Source organism: Empidonax traillii, unplaced genomic scaffold, assembly GCF_003031625.1.
Source record: "Empidonax traillii isolate 1590-97213 ecotype Southwest subspecies unplaced genomic scaffold, ASM303162v1 scaffold363:size828163, whole genome shotgun sequence".
Lineage (NCBI taxonomy): Eukaryota > Metazoa > Chordata > Aves > Passeriformes > Tyrannidae > Empidonax > Empidonax traillii.
In genome coordinates this window covers 460,977-486,649 of record NW_020955556.1, presented here as the reverse complement: position 1 = coordinate 486,649, position 25,673 = coordinate 460,977, and the positions used below count along the sequence as shown (strand labels likewise).

General features: G+C 40.0%; 1 protein-coding gene across 2 annotated transcripts in view; it reads right to left on the bottom strand.

Annotated features, from left to right (window-relative positions):
* Positions 1-25,673, bottom strand: part of GABRB2 (gamma-aminobutyric acid type A receptor beta2 subunit) — a 110,551-nt gene that overhangs the window by 40,928 nt on the left and 43,950 nt on the right. For both annotated transcript variants that reach the window (XM_027892703.1, XM_027892702.1), the window contains one exon: positions 11,445-11,527. In XM_027892703.1, the coding sequence (XP_027748504.1) occupies positions 11,445-11,527 (83 nt within the window). The remainder of the gene's footprint in view (positions 1-11,444; positions 11,528-25,673) is intronic.

Below are 25,673 nucleotides of genomic sequence, written 5' to 3'. Positions count from 1 at the left end.
ACAGGTTCAGAAGACCCAAGCTCAAGTTTTAATCAGCCTCAAGAGCTCCCTGTAAAAGCAAGCCAATTTAAGAAAGTAGGAAAACATGTGAAGATGCCTGTTCACATATGGCTGTTAACACTATGAAAATCATCCTTAAATGATAATTACATCACTTCTTTTACAACTTGATATTCTGCAAAATTACAGTCATACCATTTATAACAGGCATATCGACCAAATTTATCAAATACCTTTTATTAAATTACTTAAAATCAAAAGCAAGTTGGCATCCAGCCACAGAACAAAGTCCCCCTGAGTACAGTTTCAAGGCCAAATAAGAGCTAGTACATATGTAAATATGTGTAAATAGGAGCTCACTGTTCAGTTACAAAAAGACTTATCTTCAAAAAAAACGTGACTGGAAGTGTGTTCATGCCTCACTCAGCAGCACAAATCGACAGGAACATGCACAGTACAAATGCTACTTATATTTGCATCACTTTCAAGATCCCATTCAAAATAAAGGGCTTTTTTTCAAAGTATGATTTTTTAATATTTACTTTTTGTATATAAAAATAGAAAAATCTAAATGCTGACAGGCATTTTGATCTCACAGTCACCTCCTGTCAGATTACTAAAATTTCCCATGTTTTGCTGTGTTCAGAATTCCTTTACACTCATAATGAAACACACAGATCCAACAGTTAAAAACACCATTTTATTTTTTAAGAATGTTACCATATTTAGCAAACACCTTGTAATTTTACAATGAAAGCAAGATTCTCACAGCTGTACAATCAATTCCATAGTAGTATAAGCAGTGCATGAGGAGTCAGTAAAAGGGGGGAAAAGGGGGAAAAAGGGGTGAAAAGAGGGAAATAGGGGAAAAAGGGGGGAAAAAAGAGGGGAAAATGGAAGGAGAAAATGAGAAGGGGAAAAGGGAAAAACCCGAGAAGGCTGTGATGTACATAGCACACTACAGGGTAAAATGCATATTCTGGACATAGTGAGTTATAAGGTTTTTTGCCATCATGGAAATATGTTAAACCCACTTCTGTAATACCATCTTCCCATAAATGAATAAAAATAGAGATAGTGAAAGGATAATTCTCCTTGGAGAGCAAGAAAACAAACTCTGATGTTGGTTTTACCAGAGAAAAGTATCATGCATTTACCTCTAACACTGTTGATCTTTTAAGACTTGCAGAAAGTTGTTGCTGAAACCTGAAAGGAAAATAATCCTCTAGTTACTCCATGTGTAGAGTGCCACCACCACCTGCTACAGCAACTTAAGTGACTGACAACATAAACACACTGCACTTGCAGCACTTTGATGCTCACCTGCTCTACTGCACATTCCTGTTAACTGTGTGTGGAGAATGAAAAGGTCCTTGCCATGGATACCATCCCTAGCACAGTAATTCTGACACAACAGAGAGTCACCAATGTTACTGTTTACATCACTCATTCCAGCTCTGCAAAGAAAAGAGAACAGAGAGGGACTGTAGGAAAAATAAAAAGAAGCAGCTCCCCAAAACAGTGATAGATTGTGTGTCAGGAACAGGTTACAAAGGTCCAGACACAAAAAAACCCCAAAGGAATAAAAACACAATTCACAAGCAAAACTGTTACTTACCAGCATTTCAGTCTTGCTCAGGCTGTCAGTGTAGCATCTTGTCTCCTGTGGAACACCAGTCTTCCAGAAGAAAGCTGCTGAAGAGCCTTGGCTGCTGCAGGCTGTGGCCAGCAGGAACAAACCCCTGTTCCCTTGAAGAGTGCCCTCATTTCACAGAAGAGCTCCCACACAGTAAATTCAGGTACCTGCTCTGCTTTTATGAAAGTGGTTCCCACAGCAGCCCACAATAGGTGTTTGCCTTGACTAAAGCTGTGTCTGCTGATTAACAAATACTCACTTCTCAATGACTATCAATTAACTGTTTAGGAAAACCAGCTAAAAGTGCGGATTTTACCAGGGAATTGTTGTGTGATTATGCAGAACCCACCAAATGCTCAAACAATCATCTCTGACACATCAGTGAAGTGCCTGGACTCATTCAGGACTTGATTTCATCCAAGCAGTGGCAGAGCACCACTGGTCCAAGGTGTTATTTCAACATTGCACAGTCCTCTGGAGCACAGTTCCTTGTTTTCTGTGTTATGTTCCCCTGCTTTGACGTGAGATTATTGCCTGGGTTCAGGGAATAAATGGAACTCCAGCTGCAGTGACACATCAGTCACAGGATGACACAAGCCCGAATGACGGCAAATGCAAGTAGTGGATTGCTCTGCAGCTGACGAGTAGAAATATGACATAGCAGAAGTTCCAAAGCTGTTGCCTAAACAAATGCATTTCCAATATATTCCTGTAAACAGGACTATCCATATCTGTGTTCCATACACAAAAAAAACCAACTTATATGTTGTGCAGCCACAGAATACAGAGAATTGCCTTTCAAATGTGTATAACAAGAAACATGTTACTGAGCCAAACATGGTCATGAAAACTCTGAGATCATTATCCAGGGGAAAACACTTCAATGGGTGTGGGGGGAACAGGAGCTGTGGAACGAGGTGGGAATGAGGAGATGTGGAAAAGAGCACACCACACCACATCACACCTGGAAGGAAAACCAGACAGTTCAACTCCAACTCCAAAACGCCTTTGTCAGATTACAGGACTGCTTGTACAATGCACTGATTTATTGAGAGCATTCTCAAGATACTGTCATTCTGTTCCATGACTCATAACTCACTTATTTACAACACAGACTGCACAGCACTCAGACTCTATTTCAGATTAGTACCAGCAAATAGTTCTTTCTGGGGCAGAAGCACCATGTCAGGACAGCACAAACTGACACACAATGTGGCCCCATGTGCAGTTCCACTTCTTCACCCTCAGGAGGGTCGGGCACTGGAGCTCGTTGCCTGCAGAGGTTTCACACTCCCCATCCTTGGAGGTTTTCTAGACCAGACTGGACAAAGCTCTGAGTAACTTGGTCTGAGCCCAGAGCTGGCCATGTTCTGAGCAGATTAGAGACCTCCTGAGGTCCCTTCCATTCTGAACCATTCCTGAAATATACCTTGAAATGTAAGCACATGTTAATCTACCGAGTGATTTCTCTTTCCCCACATAAAAAAACAACGCTGAAAACAACAGATCGAAATTGTAAGTAAAAATGGCGCAAAACCAAACCCCAACTCTTTTATAAGTACAGCATAAATGATAAAGACTATAATCTTTATGATTTCTCTCAACAACTTAGCATCCCTTCCTTCAAAAATGTTCACCCACAAAGCACATTTTGGAGGGTACTTAGAGTAGTAACAGCATTATTTTTGTTTAATTTTAACTCAGCATATCATGAGAAAGTTTATCTAAGAGTGGAAATTTTTCATACACAAAAGATCTCTTGAATTTCCATCCAAATAAATTTGGACAGTGTGTCATATACGTATTTACTCTGAGCGGCATATGTACCAGAAATATTTCTAAAACTAGAATAGTTTTCTTCTGCAGACTTGCCCACCAATGCAACATGGCAAATTTGCCATGACACTTTCTCACATCAGTTTTAGTGGTGTTAGACAGATTAGTCAGGGGATAATTCCTCTAGCACTAGTAGAGGTTGGAAAACACTATGGCTGGATTCTTTAAAAATTATTTATTATTGTCATAAACAACACTAACTCTGAAATCAACATACAGACTTTAGACACAACAAAATGGGACAGCATCCAATAACAGAAAGTAGCTTGTGTTTTCTAAATACAGGTGGAATTTGATCAGTGTGAACTGCCAGTACCAAAGATCACTGAGCAACTAAACAAAATTAACCTGTTTCACAAAGCTCTCATCGTTAGAAATGCACAATATACTGATCAAAGGAATGAAAAGGTTATAATTTTTAACTTTGCCAAGTCTTCCACTAATTCAATTTCTACTGTGTTATTCCACCAAAGTAAAATGTTTTCCAGGCTTGTCTACTTTAAAAGCCAACCCTTCTTTAACCCAATTGTAATTTCATTCTCAAAACACAAGATGATCTTATTATTCCCTTTGGCTTCTACTTGCTGAAACAAAACTAATTAAATTTTTTTCCTGTTCAGTGATTGAAAATGCAGTATTTTGTATCTGAGCATCAGTAAGAAGAAGTAAAGAAAACCTGGAGTTTGGGAAAACCAAAAAACTCCACCCTGCTGGAGAACAGAGACACCTCTTTAACAGAGGCCACTGGGAGGGTTAAGCTCACATTTAAGAGATGAAGCTCCAATTCTTATTCTAGAAACTTGGACCAAATGGAGCAGTATCAGAGGACAGTGACCCAAGCAAAGAGCACCCTGTTTTGATGTCTCAAAAGGAAAATTAATTTATTTCCTGTAAAACAGTGAGACAGATGCTGGGGGAGAAAAAGTATCTTAAAAAAAAATAGCATTTCCTAGAGCATTTCCTAGAGGAAATAAAATGACTGTAGGAACATATTTGAATTCTCTTCACAGGTGTGTGATCACCTCAAGATAATCACAGTTTGCACTGTCTTCTAATGCAAAAGACCTGAGGTCAAGTGATTCCAGCACCTGATCAATATTACTATTTCATAAGAGCTGGAGCATGTTGAAGAAATTATTTCATTTTGAGAAAGATAATAGACTGCTTAAGTAACGTGATACCATGGAGAATAAGGCATTATGAGCTTTCAGTGCCACTTCCATCACTTACAGTGGTGTAAAAATATACTTTTAAAAGAAGAACCAAACCATGTGTGCACTCCAAGGAACATAATAAATTATAATCTCACATCACACACTACACAGACCTAAGATCTGTAACAATATCACAGAAGTCTCTTCCAATAGCACTTACAATATTTCTTTTTCTTAAAGAAGTCACCAGTTACAAAGTATTTGAAAAGGATACCAGACCAACAGAAAAACATTTGCCTAAGTTATGAGATGTTATAACACAGATCCTAAAAAAAACGGTGAATATTACCTTGTAAAATTCGTACCTTTTCAAAACAGGCCTGATGTGCCAGCCCATCAGATTTCAGCATGTCTGCATGATTTCTTGGATATAAGATTATCATAGTTTTGTTAGAAATATATTCTTTTCTTTTGGAAGACTTTCTGCTGCATCAGAAACACCTTCCTGGACATGTCATTTTCCCCTCAAACCTTAGCAAATGAATTTGGTTGTTTCTGAATATGGACTCTTTGAACTGGGCCCTTTTTGTTTCCAATAATCTCTTGATAAAAGGCAGGGTCATCCATAATAACAACAAATGTACCCTAGTTCAGACTGGCTGTAAAAGGCAAAATGCACTAGAAGTTTTACAACCATTTGTGTTTTGTTTCTGTATCTTTATGATACCATATATTCTCCATATTCAACTGGAGAATGATAAAAAAAGGAAAAAAAAAAAAAAAGGCACTTCAGTCTATATTGTCTGAATGGTCCGGGGCTGATAAGCAGAGCTTAGATATTCCTACATTGGATTCCCTTTAAAATTTAACTCCAGCTTGCTTCAAAGGCTGAGAGTCTGTAGCAGAGCTCCTGGGCAATTCTCTCCTCATTTGCAAACAGTGCATCACCTTGTTTGTGCTGTGAGAGCTCCCAGGATGTGCTGCTGCAGAGATGTACTGAGGCAGAATGGAAATGAGGAAATGCTTCCCTCTTGCCTGCCTGCAGGGGATTATTATTTTGGTTGCGACTTGATTTCCAGTCTGAAATCCTGACCAAAGTCCCCAGCTGAGGGCTGTGTGTGTTACCAAAACCTTCCAAACACCGGCTCACTTGTACACAACCCACCCTGATCACATGCACTGATGGTCTAAATTTCCTTCCTCTCTTCAGACTACCCACCAGCAGAGTCATCTACCATGGGGATTATTTTAGCTCTTACTGAATCATCCTATCTGCACACTGAAGAGGAGTCAAGGATTTCCTGTTCACTGCCACTGTGCATTATGCCACTGAAATTATCCCTCTTCTCAACATACTTGAGATGAAATTACTGGGGACAAATAAAGAACAAAGTACCTGTCCCAAGGAAGCCACACTAAAAGCTCACGTTGCCAAAATGGACAGTGTGGCTACAGACAGAATTCACCACTGTTTGCTAAACAATCTATGTCCCTTCCTACACTCAGTACTGAACTGTCATAGAACCCACGTTAGGACATCCAAAGATAGATGATGAACAAGACAGAGAAAGGGGCACTTCGATAACACCAGCTCCTACTGGCAGAGGAACGTCCTTCCTACAAGGGCCATGATGCAAAACATACTCAGCTGAAGAGACAACAGGCACAGGATACAGCCCAGGTTTGAGAAAAAGAAAGGAAAAAAAAAAAAAAGAATGGCTTTTAAGATTCTAACCATCAGTAGCCCAAAAGTCATGTGTTTCCCTTCCCACTTTCTGTGGAAGTGCCATGTTCCCATGGCACCTCCTCTGCTGAACACCCAGCCCTGGAATCAGCAGTTTCTTTGCCTGGCATCAAGCACATTTGCCTCCAACCCAAAAAGCCTTGCCTGGTCAGCTCCTGGAGTTGTCCCATTTGTCCCTGGGACTCAATTCCAGCTTTGATCAGTGGCCAGAGCTGCCATCTGCAAAGCACTCAAGGCTCCAGCAAAAGGCTGCTTTCATTTCTTTCCAGCGCCTTAAATGTACTTGTAAAGTCACCTTGAGCACACAGAGATGGCTTGTGTTTCTCCTGTTGACGAGCTCTCAGATGAGCTGATTAGGAAGTGTTTGATACTGGGCTGCACTGCCAATGATACTCCTTCAGCTCCGTTCCTCCTGGCTTTTCCCAGATAATCCCACTGAACAGCAGCTTTCCCTCGGTGTGTCTGGGGCCTTTTGTCACCATATAGGAAAACAATCTGATGGTTTCTGCTCCAAACAGCCCAGGCTTTTACAGAACTGAAATGCCCTGTAAATATTTCTCATTCCTGAAAAAGCAGTCTTCCCTGCCCGTGTGTGCTGCTTGGAGTGCCCTTCCCTGGGCAGCACATCCAAGGGGACGCTCCCTGTCTGCCAAGGCTCCCACCAGCAGGGCTTTAATGCACCTTTATGATGCCACATCTTTAACACACTATGAAAATACTTCTGAGAATCTGCTTCTAAGGAGAAACTCAGTGTGTTCTTGTTTGTGCCACAGCAATAAAGCAATGGGGGGAGGGGGAGCACACTGTCACAAGGCAGGCAGATCCTGAATTTCACCTCATTAGAACACAAATACAGCCAGGTCAAACACATCATAAAACAAGAGAAGAAGGAACTGAAGTAAGATTTTGCCTTTATGTGGCACCACGTAACAGAAACGGACAAAGGCCTAAATGTACCAGATGAATCTTGAATGACAGCATTTAAAAATATTCAAAAGAATCACAATCATCTGTTATGCTGGAGGATGTGCCACAGAGAATTTTTTTGTTAATAAGAATATGAACTATTCTTCAAACTTCCTGGTACTTCTTTTTGCCTTTGAGCTCCCACTAGTCTTATGATTGGTTAGCTGAGACGTTCCTTTCAATAGTTACAATTCCAGAGAGGCAGGAAACAGCAGAGAAATAAAATTATTCTAGAGCCTAATCAGAAACTCAGCACTGCAAGCTGTGGTGGCAGAGGTGGGCAGCAGAAAGGAAAGGTATTTACTGAGTCAAGTCAATATTTGACTGAAGAGGAAAAAGCTCTCTGTTGCCTGCAAGCTGGGAAACTAAAAAATGAATACATAGGAAAACTGATTTCCCTCTGGTATTATAAACCTACTATTCAGTGTGTTGGGAAACAACAAAAGAAAGGGAGAAGTAGAAGAGCTCAGATTACAACCCCACGGAAATGATGGCCCGCAGGTTCAGAAGCATCGTAACAAACCTGAACTTTTAACAAGCCTCTGCTTTAAAGGATGAGCAAAGCAAACACTGACCTCAGACTGAACGGGCCATACATGAAAAAACAGGATTTCAGATCCCAAAACTGACACTCTTTGAACTACAGAGAATGGTCCTCTCTTACACTTTCAGCATCTAAGATCATCGAGACTACTTGGACAGGGAAAACACTGTCTCTTGTATCTTAAGAGATGATACCACCTCCTCTAGGTCATGTTTTGTATTTTATATCCAATCCTTTTCAACTAGAATAGGTAATTCAAAAAACAGAGTTATGATAATCTAGATTAACAAAAACTTGGTGTTGGCCACAAACTCAGTAAACACAATGATAAGGGAGAACAGAAAGTAGCACAGGGGTGTAAGAAGGCATTCCAGTCCGGCATCAGTGAGGGGAGGAGGGAGGAAAGGAAGAATGAAGCAGAGAAAGAATGGAAGGACATTAAAGATGGGAACATGTATGGAAATGGGATAAAAATCTATAATGACTTCCCTCAAATGACTGGCTAGACAATAACTCCTTTTTTTAAACAAGCCTTCATTAAAACATTTGATGTTGGACTATCTAAGAACAGGCAATTAGTAAAGGTATATCAAAGGTGTATAGGAAATTGTGCTGCACTGAAGGAACAGATCATGCTCAGTACAGAATGATTACAAGCAAAGCTCTTCCTTCTTGGCATTAATACTCTTTAGTATTTTTGTGTTAATGAAATTTCTAATGAAACTAAATCTGCAGGCACTGCTAAAATGAAGGATAATCCAAACAAATAAAACAAGAACTGGATAACCTTGAGGACTGTAGTAATATTAAGAACATTGATTTACGTGAACAGTGTGAGGAAATGCCAAGTCATATTTTCTTAGCATTATGCAAAAAAAAAAAAAAAACCTACCAAAAGCTAGAACCCACTGCTGAAAAATGAGTTAGGAAGGGAAAGACCTTACTGTACTGTTCCAGGAAAGACTATCATGTGGAAGTTGTGCAGCTGGGAAGAAAAGCAGAGGTGGCTCTTGGAAGAAGGGTGGGATTAATGCCATAGCGTAACAGAGATTCCCTCTGGGACACTATTTATGATCCTAGTTATTCCTAAGGGAGAACTAATGCTAGCTCTGCATTTCTCTTAACATACTCTTGTATGAGAAAGATAAAAGGAGACTGGCATATTCACTTCCATGAAACGCAGCCCATGAGAACCTATTACTATTTTCATTAAACATGTTATGAAGGTCCCAGCAGGGCTGGGGAAGACACTGAACTAAACAAAATTTTTTGCACAAGCAGTGGGTATTAATTTCATGCCTTCACAGCCATGAAAACACTTGGGGTAGAATTTAGGGAATATCTAACCATCACAAGAGAACAGTGGTGAAACAGGCATCCAACAGGATCAGTAGGGCAAGAAACCAAGCTGCTTTAGGGATTCCATTTAACCAGTTTAAAGGAGGGATTATGACCCAAGTACCTGCACTGAATGACTCAGACGTCCCTTTCAATCTTATTCATCCTGCCTATCTCCCTACCAGCATTTCTGTCTGAAGTGATTCATGCAGAGCAGACAGCCTGCTTTTCATCTGAACACAATGACGCATCCGAAGAGCAATCATTTCCTAAAACAGCATGCAAGTGTTTCAAAACACAGGTCAAGTGTTACCTTTCTGCCCATTCTTTAATGGCCTCTGTTCCTGCAGTGAGACAGCCAGCTGCACTCAGCATCCTGATTTAAACCCAGCTGACCTTTGTGATGCCCCAGCAGAGCTCAGAGACCCACGAGAGACCTCTGCTAAGAGCACCCTGACTGCCATGGGAAATCAAACTCCTCCCCTCTCTGTCATACCATGAGACCTGGGGCTTCCTACCAAGCTGAAAAACTATTCTGAGAGCTCCATACCTTGTTTTTAGGATTGCTTCTTGAAAGATAACTGATCTGGCTTCAAACTGATCTCGCTACTCCAAATCCGATAAAAGGAAAATTTCAACCTGTAAGTCCCACGTTTTAAGTCTGAACCAGACCAAGGGCTCTCACTGAGAAGCAATTTAATGTTCAGTTTTGCATAAGGACTGACCCAGCAGATACTTCCTGGGAATATTTCCCAGGGTAGGTCCTGAAAGGGTGAGAGGCAGGGGATATCTAGTTTGTGAATCCCACAAAGATTCAGTCATCTCAGCAATGCAGGGAGATGGCAAGACCTTGCTGACCATTTAAACAACGATGGAAAGAGAGAGAAAGGATGTCCTCTGACTCTCCATCTTCCTGCCTTACACACTTAATTGGAAAAGAGAAAAATTCCAGGTCCTTGCTACAACAACAATTAAAGGACACTGTCATAGCAAAAACATTCTCAATAAAAATCTCTGTAAACCTGAATCCAATTATGCCTGTAGTTTTCTTGCACATTATATTCAGCCTGACAGACTGGTAATGTAGTATTTGGCTGCAGGTATGAAATTCTGAATCAAATATCAATGGAAATTCTATAATGAACTGCAAACCCCCCCAAACAATAATAATATTTGACCTAATCTCAGAAGACCAAAGTGCATCATCCCATTTGCTGTTGTGAATGTCACCACACAGAAGGGGTGAGCTTTACTGACAGTCTCACTTCCTTCACTTTGTGTGTGTAAAGTGTTTCACACAACAGTGTCACAAGGGTTTTAACTCACCTGGAAATTACTGAACTGCAATGAATGAAACCTGGACACAAATGTAAACCATGCTCTTAAATGCTCTCTAGAATAGCAGAAAGAAGTTCAGCTGTACCAAGTTCTAAACCACTGTAGCACAAATTATTATTATTTTGTACTTCAGTGCAAACAGAAAACCCACATAATAGTTCATAGCACAGAAGATACTTTAAAAATACACATACTTGCCTACTGTATCTTCGAGTGTGACATTAATCCTCAAAGTGCTGATAATGATCTTAGAGTGTCAAGAAACACACTTGCAATATTGTCTTTATAAAAGGAATCATGAATTGGGTTTGCTCTGATATATATCCCTAAAGGTTTTTTGGAGAAAGGAGAGGTTTTAATTCACAAGTTTTATCTACACAAGTTCAGTAAAACACCAGCCATTAGGTTAGTGTATATAAACAAACCGTGTTACACATGTTCAAAGTTTAACTACAGCACAGTGGTTAGGGAAAAAGCAAACCACAAACCACCTATTTCAAGGACAGTTGTAACCTCTTGCCTTCATTTATAAATGGAAACAAGCTGCCCCACAGTTCAGCAGTAAAGGAGGATAAAGAACTGGTAATAATCCTTGTGCTCCTCACATGAACTCCAACAAGGCACTTGAATGAGACTTTTAAAGCTGTAAATTGTCCATCAAGACACAGAATAAATTTTGCTAATCCTGGTGCCAGAAATTACTAATCCATCTGGAGAGCTATTTTTTTCTCATGTGCTTACAAGGATCTAAATGTCATCAGATAGAAAGACAACTAGGTTAGTAGCATGTTAAAAAAACCCAACAAAACCTCAAAAAACACAGCCCAACAGAAATAAAGCCTCCGAAGCAGTTGCCCCAGAATAAGAAGGATTTGCAGAAGTACTTACAGCTTTCAATCTCCAGCGTGCAGTTCTGCTCATCCAGCGGATATCTCCGGAGGTCCATCATGCAGGCAGCTGTCGTGGTAATTCTAGGAAGCAAAAGAAGAGCCTGTTAATGTGCCTTGCTCCAATCTTCCCCTGCTCACCCCTCACTGACAGCAGAAACTGTGTTTGCACATATCTGAGGCTCTTGCCTGGTTTTGCCTGAACACTGTCCTGCCTCTTTCTTGTCAATCTAGACAAGATCTCTTACTATGACATTTTGACCGTTCCCATGTATTGGGCTCTCCAAGAAAAGGGACACCTTTTGGCACCAAGTTCTTTCTTCACTTGGTACAGGGACACTCACAGAATTGCTTTGGAAAATACAATGTTTTCAAAAGAAAGCTTCCTGGAGTGGACAAAAGCAAATGAGAAAGAACTTTGGCTCTGCTCAATGAAAGCCTTCCAGCTTTTACCAAAACCAGCCTGCAGAGGAATACATGTTTGCTGATAGCCAATGAAGCAAGCAGCAGCATATATTGTATGTAAAAAAACCCCAAACTCTTGGTAGTTCATACTCGGTTCCTTGTTTTTAAATTTAGAGGATAATCAAATAAATTGCCCAGTTCCAGTATCAATGTAAGACTGATTACTTTTGGGAAAACTTCAAGAATGGCGCAGCGAGACCAGAAAAAAATTACAGCTCACTTTTGGTTTGATTATGGGGTTTTGGGGGGAGATTTGTTATTTTGTTTTCCTCAGTATTTCCGTATCTATGTGTGTATTACAGTCAGGAGTTTCAGAAGAATTTCAATAGTTCCCAGATGAAAAGGCATCTCCAAACCTTTGAGGAGGTTCTACAATTTAAATAAGAACTGGAAATTGGAACTCCTCCTTTCACAGGTCAAATGTGAAGGCCATAAAGAACTTGTTTTTAAACACTTCCAAACTTAAGAGGGATGCAGAAAATAATACCCATATTATAATACCCTCCTAGAAGTGTTAGTAGTTCTTAGTTTTTAGTGCTATGGAGGGGACAGTTTTTCAAAATCCTACACATTTTGCTTTTCTGACAAGTTCAAGTGTGATTTGAAATTCATAACAGCAACTTAAACAGTTCTGACATCACTAGTGAATTACAAACAGCACTGGAGGACAGGAGAGCAATGCCAATGACATGTGGAGATGGACAGGATCCAATTCCCTCTTGGAGCTGCAGAGGCTCTGCAGCTGTGGAGAATAAGCAGAACAGAAACTTATCTGTGCTCTGGGAGGAAGCAGCCCTGACCTGTAATTACAGGATTACAGACACTGTAGAAATGCTGAGCAAGAAGGTGACAACTTCAGATGGCTCTCCTGAGGGAGTGGTGCTGTGAGAACCTCCTAACACCCCCTCTATTGTTCCAGCCCTGACAGATCAGGAGCCTGTGGAGTCAGACAGAGCTGAAACCCAGGAAATTAAAAAGACTAATCCTTTCTTTAAATGTATGCAGGTACATCCTGATGAAAGCAGCATGAGATTCTGCCTCAGATTTGTGTACCTCAGGGCAGACAGACTCCCCAGGAGCAACACCAGGATACCACAGACTGGATCTCTTTATCAAGGACTTCATAAGAATCCTCTGCTCACACTGACTGGGAGTCAGGAACTCTCTGAATTATTCACTGAAATCATGTACTGCAGCTCAACCCACAGTTCACCTCTGCTTCTTGGAAAAAGTCCTTCTGCAGACAGCTGGGAAACATCTGGGACAGCAGCAGAACCAGCTGCAAATACAGGGAAATTCTGGGAACAAAACTTCAGTGGGATAAATCTCTCTCCTGGGCAATACTGGATTTAGACACATATCAAGCTTGTTAGACATACTAACAAATGTACTTTTAAATTAAAATGGATTTCTTGCTAATTAGACAGTTTGCAGAATTTTTCCTCCATCTGCTTATTCACAGAAAAGCTTCCCTTGTGTGATCATAGTTTGAGAGCTGGCTACAGCAAAGGATAAAAAATAGTGACATTTCTACAAGTTCAACATTAAGTCTAAACATTTAGCTATTGACTACTATAATCTTTCAACTGTAAACAGCATATAGAGTTAATCAGAGTAGCTTTATAGGAAAAAAAGAAGAGTTTTATTGACACTGATGTCTCTCATTGAGATGAAATTACATTCACATGCTACCCAGAATCTGTAATATGCTCTCTCCTACCACCACTTCTCAACATTTCTGGAGTATTCCAACCTAAGTGCCAGGAGCTCGTTTTTCTTACTCCATTAAGAGCTCATTATCTAATGACACGCAGATATTTCCCCCTGTTTCTGTGGTGTGCAATCCTTGAACAGTCAGGTGCCCTCTGAAAGCACTCAGTGTATTTGTTAAAGCGTGAAGGTGTGGCCAGAACACGAGTTAAGGATGTGAAGGATATAATGCTAAAGCATTTTCTAATTGTAACACAAAAAAGGAAAAAACTATAGCTGATCAAACCCAGCAAGTCAGACCCCATAGAAACTTCAGCCTCAGCAAGCTTTGTTGTTGTTGATATTGCTGGTAAAAGCAGCATATCAGACCTGTAAGAGGAAACTAAACCCTAGGTGCCCCTGATCTTCCTTGAGCAGAAGCTCTGTGTTCCTCTGCTGAGGGACAGCCTATTTTGCCATGTGCAACCCCACAGGGAAGAGCCATGGAAAAATGGAGCATTTGGCTATTATTTCATGGTAAAGGAAGCCTGACTCAGAAGAACCAGAATTATTTGCACATTTCCATGCAATGTACCTCTTCTTTAAGTGAGATAGCATTTCCTACTATCCTGTCACTGTGTCTAAAGCTCAGTCATAACATCATGTTCATAATTTAAACCCCTGCAAAAAGCACACATCACTGCAGTAAAATCTTCTGCTACAATAAACTCAGCTTTAGACTGAATTTATTCAAACCTTTCTCTGAAGTAATATGTTCTCCTCTAGAAAATAACACCCACATAACATGTCAGAAGAGCTCAGAGGAGCACTTCAAAATTTTAATATTTTATCACTGCGAAATGTATCCTTGTCTTTCAGCATTCACTTCACTTCTCCCTTTCAAAAGAAATAAATAAAAGGCAAAATGCTAAAACACTGCAGGATTTACAGAAAATGAAACAATATGAGCATGATGAGTAGTATGAAACAAGCATCCTTGGTACGAAGACCTACTAAGTCTCCTCCACTTACACAGAGTTCATAATCCTTTTGCTTTATTAACCATCACTGGAAATGTGAAAGTTTTATTTTCAAATGTTTTGCAAAAACACATTTCTTATTCTGGTTGTGAAAACTACATGTCTGCTTTACTCAGATAATATCAGCATTGAAATAAGAAGCAAATTATTTCCCCTTCTTTCTCTTAAAATTTTAAAATGTTACCACCCAGATCATGTTGCATAAAATAAATCATATATAGAAAACATCTTTAATCCAGTTGTCCTGATATTACATCACATTAAATACAGACTCTCAAACTATGGAAGAGAGCTAGAACTTTCTAAGGAGACACATACATTTGGTGGCTTTTTAATCAATTCTCCGTGCCTAAAATAACCAATGCTGAGTTCTAATGAGTATCTGGACTGTAAACACACCCTACATTAACAGCTTTTATTTCAGGATGATAAAGATACAATGCTTAACTAATAACTGAAGAGCCAGGGAAAAAAAGGAACCTCTTCTCCAAAAAATATGCACTTCCAGCTGAGTGTCAGTGCTGACACAACCTGAGCTCCTGCACCTCCCTCTGCCAGTGACGAGCCTGAGCTCTGCATGAGGAGCTCCCACAGACACTGCAGTCACTTCTTCAGGATGTTCTTCATCTAGACTTTCTGTGTATTTGATTTCTGCCAAATCCTTCCTTCTCACAAAATGCCCCCAAGAACATTACCAGTTACTTGCCTATTCTGGGAAACTGAGTGGAAAGTGTTTTCACTGTTCTGGAGAAAGGAAGTTCTACTCAAGTTAAAAATTAATGTGAAAGTCAAAACAATCTTCAGTAAAAAAGGCACATTCAGTTTTATGATTGCAGCTTATTTAGTAATTCTTACAGAAGTAGTAAGGTAAGAGCCCAAAGCTCCCTTTCCTCTCTGGCTTTTATGAATCAGACAGCTCATTTCCCAGAGGAAAATGTCAATAGAAATATTAAATTTAAGTGGATTCTTCGTAAGCAGAATCACTCTCAGATCCCAAAAGGTGGGAAAAGTCAGTAAAAGACCGTCTAGCACAAACCTTAAGTTCTTATGTCTCTCTCAAGAACCTTTACAACAAAGCAGTAATCCACAGAATTCCAACCCTTGCCAAACTCTGAGACAAAAGCAAAATGAACTCTCCCTGTCCCGAAGCAGGAGTCACACTTTAAAAGCAATCAAACAGGGAGACAGTCAGCATGAAGGCAAACTGTGCAAAGCACAGTAGAATAACAGACACAAGTTATTACTTAACAATTCAATTCTTATTAGAAACTTATCTACACAGCCTGGCATGCAAGGAGAGCTGTGCTGCCTCTGTGCAGGATTTCAATTAGACCATTTACTTCCTATGCTGCTTTTTCCCCATTAGACCAAACTGTCCTTCACCAGATATTCAGAGTGAGAAAAGAGCATGCTGAGCAATCCCCCGTGTCACACGGAGGCACAACCTGAGCTACCCCCCAGCAGCACAGCTCCCTCTCCCATGGAGCTGGGATGTGCCCTCCAGAGCCTTGCAGCTCTGGCAAAATGCTTCTCCTGACCTCTGGTACCTCTTTCGTTCTCTACCTGAGAGATGAGCCACTGTCAAATAACTGCAGAAAATAATTTTATTTTTTAAAAATTTCCAGTAAGAACTGGAAGCACAGGCAGCCACTAAGCACATCAGAAAGAGAATGACGTAGCTAAAATTTCTGCTGTCCCCATCCTCCTCTTCCTTTGTGCATCCTGTAGGCTTAATACTGAGCCACAAGTAAAAAAGAGAAACTTTTGTACTACTATTGAGCAAGCTGATTAAATCTCCTGTAATCGGTCCGTACAATGATTCAAATATCCTTGTCACTGACCATTGTCAGAAGATCATTGCCTCTTGCTTTGCAAATAAATATTTCAGCTTCACTCTGATATTTAGGGTACAGCAAGAAAAGTATCCAAATATGTAATTTCACCCTACTGACATCCTTTCAAGTATCACTGGAATACCAGCTGTCAATAATGAGAGAATACAAACAAATACCACAGATTAGCCTAAAGATCCAAAGCATCTGGAGTTCATATACAGCACAAGCGATAAGCAAAACAAATATGTTCACACACTCATATTTACATAACATCATAAATGATATTTGTTCCTTAATAGTCTGTCCTCGAAACAAGCTGGTTCTGACTCGTAGGGCTTATCCCTGCTGCTTTATTTTCCTTTGGGTTTTTTTGCCAAATCCCATTCTCAATCCCTGCCAAACAGGTTAGCAAGAACTGGGTTTCAGTGACTGAGAAGTATTACATATCACCTAGTCTGTTATCTTTGATATTACACAAATCTTTATTATTGATCATTCCTGAACTGTACTTCACTGCTGCATCACCCAAGTCAAGTTTAGATTTAAGAGAGAACAAACTCTGACCACAATATTATTGTCATGATACCCCAGTGAATACTTAGTACAGATCTATACAGTTTCATTCTTAAGAATCCAACTTTTTACCAATGTTTTTCTCTAATTTCTTTATATTATCTGATCTACTAATTCTTGTAACCATTACAATAAATAATAAAACTGTTAACTGTTAATAACAAACCTGGTTTTAGGTTTTAGTTTTTATTGCAAAAAGTTGCCATTACGTGACTGCAAAGAAGTAATAAATGAAATTAGACTGAATTTTTTCTTCCACAGCTCTAATGCAGTAATCACACACACTGCAGAGACTTTTTAAAGCCCTCTTAATTCAAGCACTCAAGAGTTGGTGCAGTAGCACCAACGGCCTATTGCAAGATATCAGAGTGGTACAGCTGACATAACCCAGAACAACAATTCAAAAGGGCACTGTGGGATCCCAGATGAATCCTTGGGGGAAGCTTTGAATGGTTGTTTCTAAAGCAGTGGTTATGTCCATGGAGTAGTTATTTATTACTGAGCAGTATCAGGTTTATCATTCATGACTGACAACAGTTTTCTCTAGAACAGCAAGGAATTTAAAGGGTCAGCAGCATTCAAAGGAATTATATAACAAGAATATGGAAAAAACTCACAAACAATATATCTAGAACAAAATTTAATTTTGATTTGATGTTTTGGATGCACCATATAGGTAGGACTTCACACGTGCACTTGCATAAGAACTGCAGGGCCTGTGGATCCAGGTGTCCAAGTGCATTTCAGGCACCAGTTACTGACCTGTCACAAAGCTGCAGAGGGGTTGGATAAAGACATTTTTAAGGCAGAATGAATTTTTTTAGTGTCACAACCTTAATTAGAGCTCAACAGTCCAATCCTTTACTCCAGTGTGGTTAATTATAGACTACTCTGAACTACCCCTCTTCCTTTCATATCTTTTGTAAAACCACTCCTGCCCATGTACCTTCATGATGCTCAGACAGAGGCTGCCCCTGCACTGGGGATGGGGGGAGAGGCAGTACTGGCAAGGGAGGACAGGAAACTCTGCTGCCAATGGCTCTGGAACTGCCTCGTTTTGTTCCAGAGATGGTGTTATTTCCAGAAGATTTGTTTGGTTGTACTGAGCATATCACATAATTTATTCTGTAGAATAGACTGGTATCTAATGTTTTTAAAAACATGCATTATTTATCAATTAGTGTTTCAGTGCTCATATTTACTCTCACAAGTTACCCAAGGAGATGTGCATATATGCCAATCAGGACATCAAATCCTGCACTGAGTAAATAAGATGATTGTTAATCATACTCCCTCTTTTCTTCCCCCTGACAAATAATTCCACTGACATGATACCTAAGCCAGTAGAATTCCTTATTTTCACAATGAAAAAATAAATTACTTAGAATTGCCCCCCATCACATGCCAGGTGTCACAGCTGGCCTCAGTGCTCTTCTCAATTTGTTAGACTCATAGCTCCCATTCTTATGTGATCTATTTTAGACACCAAATAAACTTATTGCCTTAATATATTATTAAAGTAGCAGTAATATTAATTTGAAAATGGGAAGCCATGTTCTCCTTGAACATTTCCAAATCAGTACCTACATTTCAGATGACTTCAAACTTTAGCTAAGAGTTCACTAGATGAGTGAGAGAAGCATAACAATGAATCAAACCTAATGACTAAAATTACCAGGCTCTAAGTGAACTCCAGCTTTCCTCTTGAACTCCAGCTTTCCTCTTGAAATCCAAAGGGCAATCCCTTCCTGTGCTAAAGTTCAGATGTTTAGTTACGACCTTTCTCTTCCTTGTCTTCATTTCAGAACGTTCACAACTTTGTTCCAAACAGAAACAGGAAAACCACCCCAAAGACTTCTGGCATACCAGATGCACCATACTGGCAAAAGGCACTAAGGCTTGATCAGAGATGTAACACTCTGAACGTTGGAAATTAAATAGAAAAGCTGCACAGGGGCTGCTTTTGTATATCCAATTGGTCCTTTCCTGATTAGGAAATAAAACCTTTGAAAATTCTCAGTAACTAGATCTCAGTGGCCAGAACTCTAATGCATACACTGAAATAAAAACAAACAAACAAACAAAAAAACAAACACAAAAAACCAGGGAGCTTCCTCCTAGTTACCGTATTTTGCTGCAAAATACACTTTTTAATAAACAGAATCTGTATTCCCTTAAGACAAGCTTCAGTAATCTTACCAAGGTCCCTGCTCCATTCTAACAGTAGCAAGATCCATCGGTTTTTATAGTCACTTATTGGCATGGGTGATCAATAAAGCTATTAGATTTGGAAGATACTTGATCTGACCTGCCAAAGAGCCTGTGCTGACTCTCTGTACAACACCATTAGCAGACAGTGTATGACCTGAGTATCAGAGAGAGCCCGAGTTCAACTGATCCTAATCAGCATTTAATCAGGTCTCTGCTTTCCAGACTCATGCAGACAGTGGGTATCACTCCTAGCATTTTGTACATCCAGAACTGCAGTTTAACACTTCACACTGCAGTGGAAGTTGAATCAATACACAGGAAGGATTTCTTTGTACTGTGTATTTTTACAATTTCATTTTGAAAATGTGTCCCCCACTGCTTTCCATGTTCCACTGGCTTTACATGAACCGTCTCTTCTCTGAGAAACAAGAGTAGTTCACATTTGAGGAAGATGAAGAGTCAGCTGAAAAATATCACTCCTACCCAACACAGCAAACGTACATCTGATGAGAAATTAAATGATTCTCTCAGTTATGTCAGACCTGTCCTGCACCCATTCCCTCAATTCAGGATTTTTAAAAGTGATCATTTTGCTGTAAAAAGTGCCTTTTTTTTTTTTTTTTTTTAATCAATCTCTAAAATTACTCCTATGCTTTACTTTTACTTAAAGTCTTTTATACATAAACAATCAGACAACACATGCTGAAACTCAGTAAATCAAATTCAGGGCATTGGGAAGCATTTAGTTGATTAAATGCACAGGTGCTCTGAGGTGACTGCAAACAAACACTGGCATGAACACTGGCACAGCAGGCCCAGCACAAAGCCAGCTCCAGGCACAGCAGGGGTTTGGTGGCTCTGTGTCCTCTCCTACCCATCCTCCCCCAGCCTGAGCCTGGCATGGGAGCAATGGTTACCCAACCCCTCACCAAAACCCCTGCAATGCCAGCATGGTGGGCACACCCACCCAGCTGGCTCACACCAGCGCCTGGCAAGAGGGGAGGATGGTTTCCATGAACCAGCTGGCACAAACACCTCTGCACTTTTTCAATGTACAAGGATAACAATATCACAATAACAACACCCTCACCCCTCCACGAGCCCCGGTACTTGTGGGAAATATGCTGGAGGAGCTTCTTATGACAACTACTCAACAGGAAAGTCTGGGCAGGGCTGGGGACTGCAGGTGAGCACTGCCTGCAGTGTGAGGTCAGGAGGAGAGAACACCGTGTAATGAAACTTCATGGGCAAGCAGATTTCCCAAGAGAGTAATATGAAATAATTAATTAAAATTATCTTTGTCATTTCTTGAATGGGTAAGATAATTCTGAATGAGCCAGTTCAGCATTCTTATCTCACAATATGTGTTCCCAAGTATCTGGTTAAGTGCTGTGTAAGGAGAAATATCCATCTTTTGGTGTTGGTTTTTTGTTTTGTTTGTTTGTTTTTGTTTTCTTTTTCTTGCTGTTGTTTTGGTTTGGTTTTTTTTGTTTGTTTGGGTTTTTTAATTGTCACAACCCTTTAGTATTTCAGATAAAAATGACTACTGTCATGTGTTACAATATGTTGATTTAACCTAAAGCTAGAGCCAGTGACTCTGCAAAATCTCTCTTATAGGTGGCAAATCTCATTTCTAACTGTAGACCAGAAATTTAGCAAACAATGTCAGCAGTTTAATAACTCTCTTGTTAAGGTTAAATGTTTTTCCCCTGATGCCCCTCCAAGCTGACAACTGAGAATACAAATCAGATGAGTGTCAGCACTACAGAAGCCTTTCTTTGGGAGTTAGTGGAGTCTGCTTTTACTGTAACCCACATTTCCCAGAGACACAGACATGAGGTAACAACCAGCTCGCTCAAACGGCTGTACTTCCCAGCATTTCCAACAGTCAGAATCTCAAATTTTGGATGCTGAAAGCATGCAAGTATGGTTGTGGAGCAGCAGCTCTGCCTCAGCTTTCCATTTACTCAGTCACCTTCGAATCAACTGATTCAAACATGACTTCAAAAAGGTATTAATAACTTCTCTCTTCTTGGAATAGCAGAAACACTCCTAAATTCAGAATACCAGCACCTTACTCAGAGGGCAAACTCCACATTCTGCAAAGCCTTTGTATTTTCTGTGTTAGGTAATAAGAACCAGGTTCTGGGTCAGCTCAACTCTGTAAGGAGGAAAACAAGTTCCCTTCAGGTCCTTTCCAGTCTTTTAAGGTCACTTCTCCGTTCCCACTTCTCCCTGATTATATCTCATGGACCTTGAGATGTCCCAGAATAGCCCTCAAAGTCTCTCTCCTCTCTCAGCATCCCTTCTCTGGAACCCAAAGGCTCATCACCCCCTCATCCCCTCCCCTTGCAGGCAGCTTCAAGTAGAGAGGTTTTCAACCCTGTATGGCCAGAAACAACATATATGTAATTGATAAGGAGACACCAGAGGCAGAACTCACTGACAGGAAAAGAACCATCCTCTCAGATTGCAAAAGTAACAATGAACTTCCTTTGACTGTACCCACAGCACAGGACCTTTCCTAAACAAGCAAAAAGCCCAACAGAGCAAACTAAATTGCCCCAGTATTTGCAACAAATGATCAGCAGTGATACTTAAAAGTAAACAAGCCTTTAAATTATGAGTAAAACATACAAAATCTGTGGCTTCTCTGAAGAACAAACCCAGAATATGTTTGAACACAGAAATATCAATATTACTGTGTGAAAGAAGCAAAACCAGAACATCCAGGGAGTAAGTTAGCCATGACAGACAAAATAACAGAAGAAAGGAAATTTTAAGGAATTGTCTCTGTTAGTTGTGCATAAATTATTCCTTTTGTTTCTTGCAGGCCATAAGAATGGAGAAATGTATGAGCAGGAAAGAAAGGCAAAACACCAAAGACAGCAGAAGTATTTACTTTCCACATGTTGCATACAAAGTACACTCGAACTCTAGTGATTGGAAAGAACAGTTTCAGTGAACCTTCAATACCTGTGAGTCTTGGCTGAAGTTATGGTCAGGTTACAGATTGAACTGTGAATCTTTTGAAGGCATAAAGAAGGACTTACAGTTCCACACACAAACCAGGCCCTGCAAGTTCCACATGTTGTCAGTAGGAATGAACATTCAGTGCTCCTGGCTGGGATTTTCCTGAAGGTTTCAGGCAAAGCTTGGCACAGGTGTGTTTAAAAGAAGAAAGTGCACGTCCAAGCTCTGCCTCTTAGCAACGAGATGCAATCACAGGACTGGATTTAAAAGGCAGGTGATGAATCACAAGTTTCCATAACTAAGGAGATGGCAGTACACCCTCTTTGCATGGTGTAAATGTCACGAGAGGAGGAGATGGAAAGCCAACTATCACATAGCTCAGCCACTGCCATCTGCACCATTAATATATGCTCCAAGCAACGAGGGAGTAGGAGGAAAAGCATCATCACTTATGACTGTGTAGTCATTAGCCAAGATCCTAATCTTCATTAGACAAATGAACTCCAATTCCCCAGTTACTGAAGCTGTGACAATGGCTCCAAAACAACGCTCTATAAATGGGCCCACTGGACTGGGATGAGAACACTGCATTTGAAGCAGCAGTTAGTAAGCAGCAGCATGACATCAAGATAAACTGACAATCCAGTGCTATTAATCCAAGGAAACCCTTCTCCCTTCTCCCTCCCCTACAATACAGAGAAAAAGAAAATAGAGCACATGCCAAATTTTAGAGAAAAACAATAACTCAGGGGATAAAAAAGGTCTGTAATTCAATGAAAAACTGACCACAAAAACACACTGGCTTCCCAAAAGTTTGACAGATTGCACAAACTTTGCAGTAGAAAACTTGCCTCCTCAGATTTTTCAGTTCTTTGTTTTTCTGCAGTTTTTTAAGCTAAAGAAAACTTTAAAGACATCTTAACTATGAATCCCACAGTATATGTATCTGGAAATTACTTCAGGACCTTTCAAAAGCAAGCTGAGTATTTTGTATTTGTATTATAAAAGATATATAACTGCAAATTAAGAACACTTTTCTGAACAATGTTTTACCCATATCCTTCAGTTTTAATAATGTACAATAATTTCCCTGAAATTATACTGTGTCTTCTCTATGACATAAAACCACCTTGCCTCAGAAGCTGAAGACAAAAGGCTATGAAAAACTAATTAATCTTGACTGTATCTTCAGCATCTCTTTCTTCAAAATTAAATAAACTATTCCATTTTGTTGGGAAAAGGGGTGGATGTTTCTTTAACACACAGCAGTGTCCTTACACAATTCTCTTTCAGATAAATATTGCAGCTCTGGAATGTATTTCTGGAAGGCATAGCAAACTTGCAGGAAAATCACTAATGGCATCTCTTTCTTATGGCTACTCTATCACCTCTTTAAAAATCCAACAGCAACAAAAGTCATCTCCTCTCTGTCCTACTTGCCATTTCTGCTGCAGCATTAACACTCTGCAAGAACATCCAAAGGCATTTCAGGATAACCACAATGGAGTACTGCGTGTGCTTTGGAGACCCCCTTGGAGGAACAGCCCACAGACTGATGTTTAAGAATGCACAGAGCTTTACTCTCAGTTGCTTGCCAAGAATAAAATGTAGTCTGGGATAGAACTACGAAATAAGCTCCTAATGTGTATAAATAAAAATAGAAGGAGAGGGGGATGAATATTCAGTATTTGCCTCCCTGCCTTTGTCTTGTTTTCCATCTTGTGCACTGATGGTCATCTCTGTTTTTTTATAAAGAGAACCAAATGGAGCAGAGAGGAGCCTCTTATAGACAGGAATGATACGATGAAAACGCAGGTGATGGTATCTCCCTGAAAGGTTAGAGTTTATCAGCAAGGGCTAAAAATAATTTACCTCCTCGGCTGACCACACACAAACATCCCGTAGTTCGGGGGATTTCCATGCAGTTTTCACTGGCTGAAATTTGGAATATTTTGGTAAAAATATCTATGAGGCAGACTGTAGCCAGCTTTATGATCACAGTAAATTCAAGTTTTCTCACTTTCCCACATAAGCAGAAGCATTCCGAATTGTATCAGCTACACTGCCTTGTTAAGGCACGACTGTTATTCTTAAAACTCACTTCTTACAAAGATGTATTGTTAGCTAATTTCTGCTAGCATTTCTACCAGTAGCAACTGCTGTAAAAACTGGCACAACAATGAAGTCACAATTGCAAATAACAAAAACAAAACAAAAACAACAAAGAAACAAACAAACAAAGGACAGAGTTGTAATGAACTTTTTTTTTCTAGCTCCAACATTTCAGATGTTTATCCAGGTATTTCCAAATGAGAATAGGTTTGGGATTGACAGAAATAACACACTGAAGTGGGTTAGAAAAGTTGTGATCCATGAGGGAAGTCTGCAAAATAAGCGCTAGACCACTTGGTCCTAATCATACTGTACCAGTTTTGGTTAATGCAAATGAACCTGAGGTCTCCAAGTGTTTCTCCAACAGCCACACATTCCTTGTTTCTCTCCGTTCTGACACTGAAGAGAATGCACCATAACATTGTTCAATATAAACTGAAAACATTTTCTATTACCATTTTAAATAGGAAAAAAGCTGACACGAACCACCTTCTACAGTAAAGCTATCTTAGACTTGCAGTGATTGTTAAGGTCTATCACTACATTTTCTAAATGGAAACAAATGTTAGCTTTATAATCCCCAGTGGCTTTACAACCCTGCAAAGGGCTTTGGGAAAAGGAGATTTTTTTTTTTTCCCATAAAAAGGTCATATGCTTTTCTAAGCCTTTTGCTTTCCAAGATAAATTTTTGGAACAAATACTTCAAAATGTCAGAGTTTTAAAAAACAGGTCTGAGAGAGATCCCTGTCAGTAAATGCAAACATGCCTATAAGCTGTTAAGTATTTGTCTGGACAACAAACAGGAGGAGCTGGGAGCCATGGTGCAGCAGGAAAACTCGGAGGATGGAATTGCTGTGGTGGACACACAGTGGGATGACAGGCACAGCTGCAGGAGCCACATAAAACAGGAATTTTAACCTGTGGAAAGATGTCATGTGTATTTGATACCTGCATTTATTGCAATGTTTTTAAAAAACTGTTCTCAAGAGTATGCAAGGTGGAGCAAACATAATGACCTCTCAGTTCAGAAGCTGAGGAGGATAAGGCATTGTGGCAAACCCTCCCTGTGAAATGCTGGATGTGGATTTACAGTTCACACACGAGAATAATTTAGGGACCTGAAGGTTTGTTCTTTTCTGGCAGTTGCTCAGAAACAATTGTGTGCACAGACTGAAGGGTGGGGATCTATCTGCAGTGATTACAGCCACGGGAACAACCGTGTCTGAGGGAACACAGGCAGGTCACCCAGGGAGGTGACTGCTGGGCCCCTGTTCTGACACGAGCAATGTGCCTGCACAGAGCTCCTTCCTTGTCATTTGGCCTCTCGGGCTC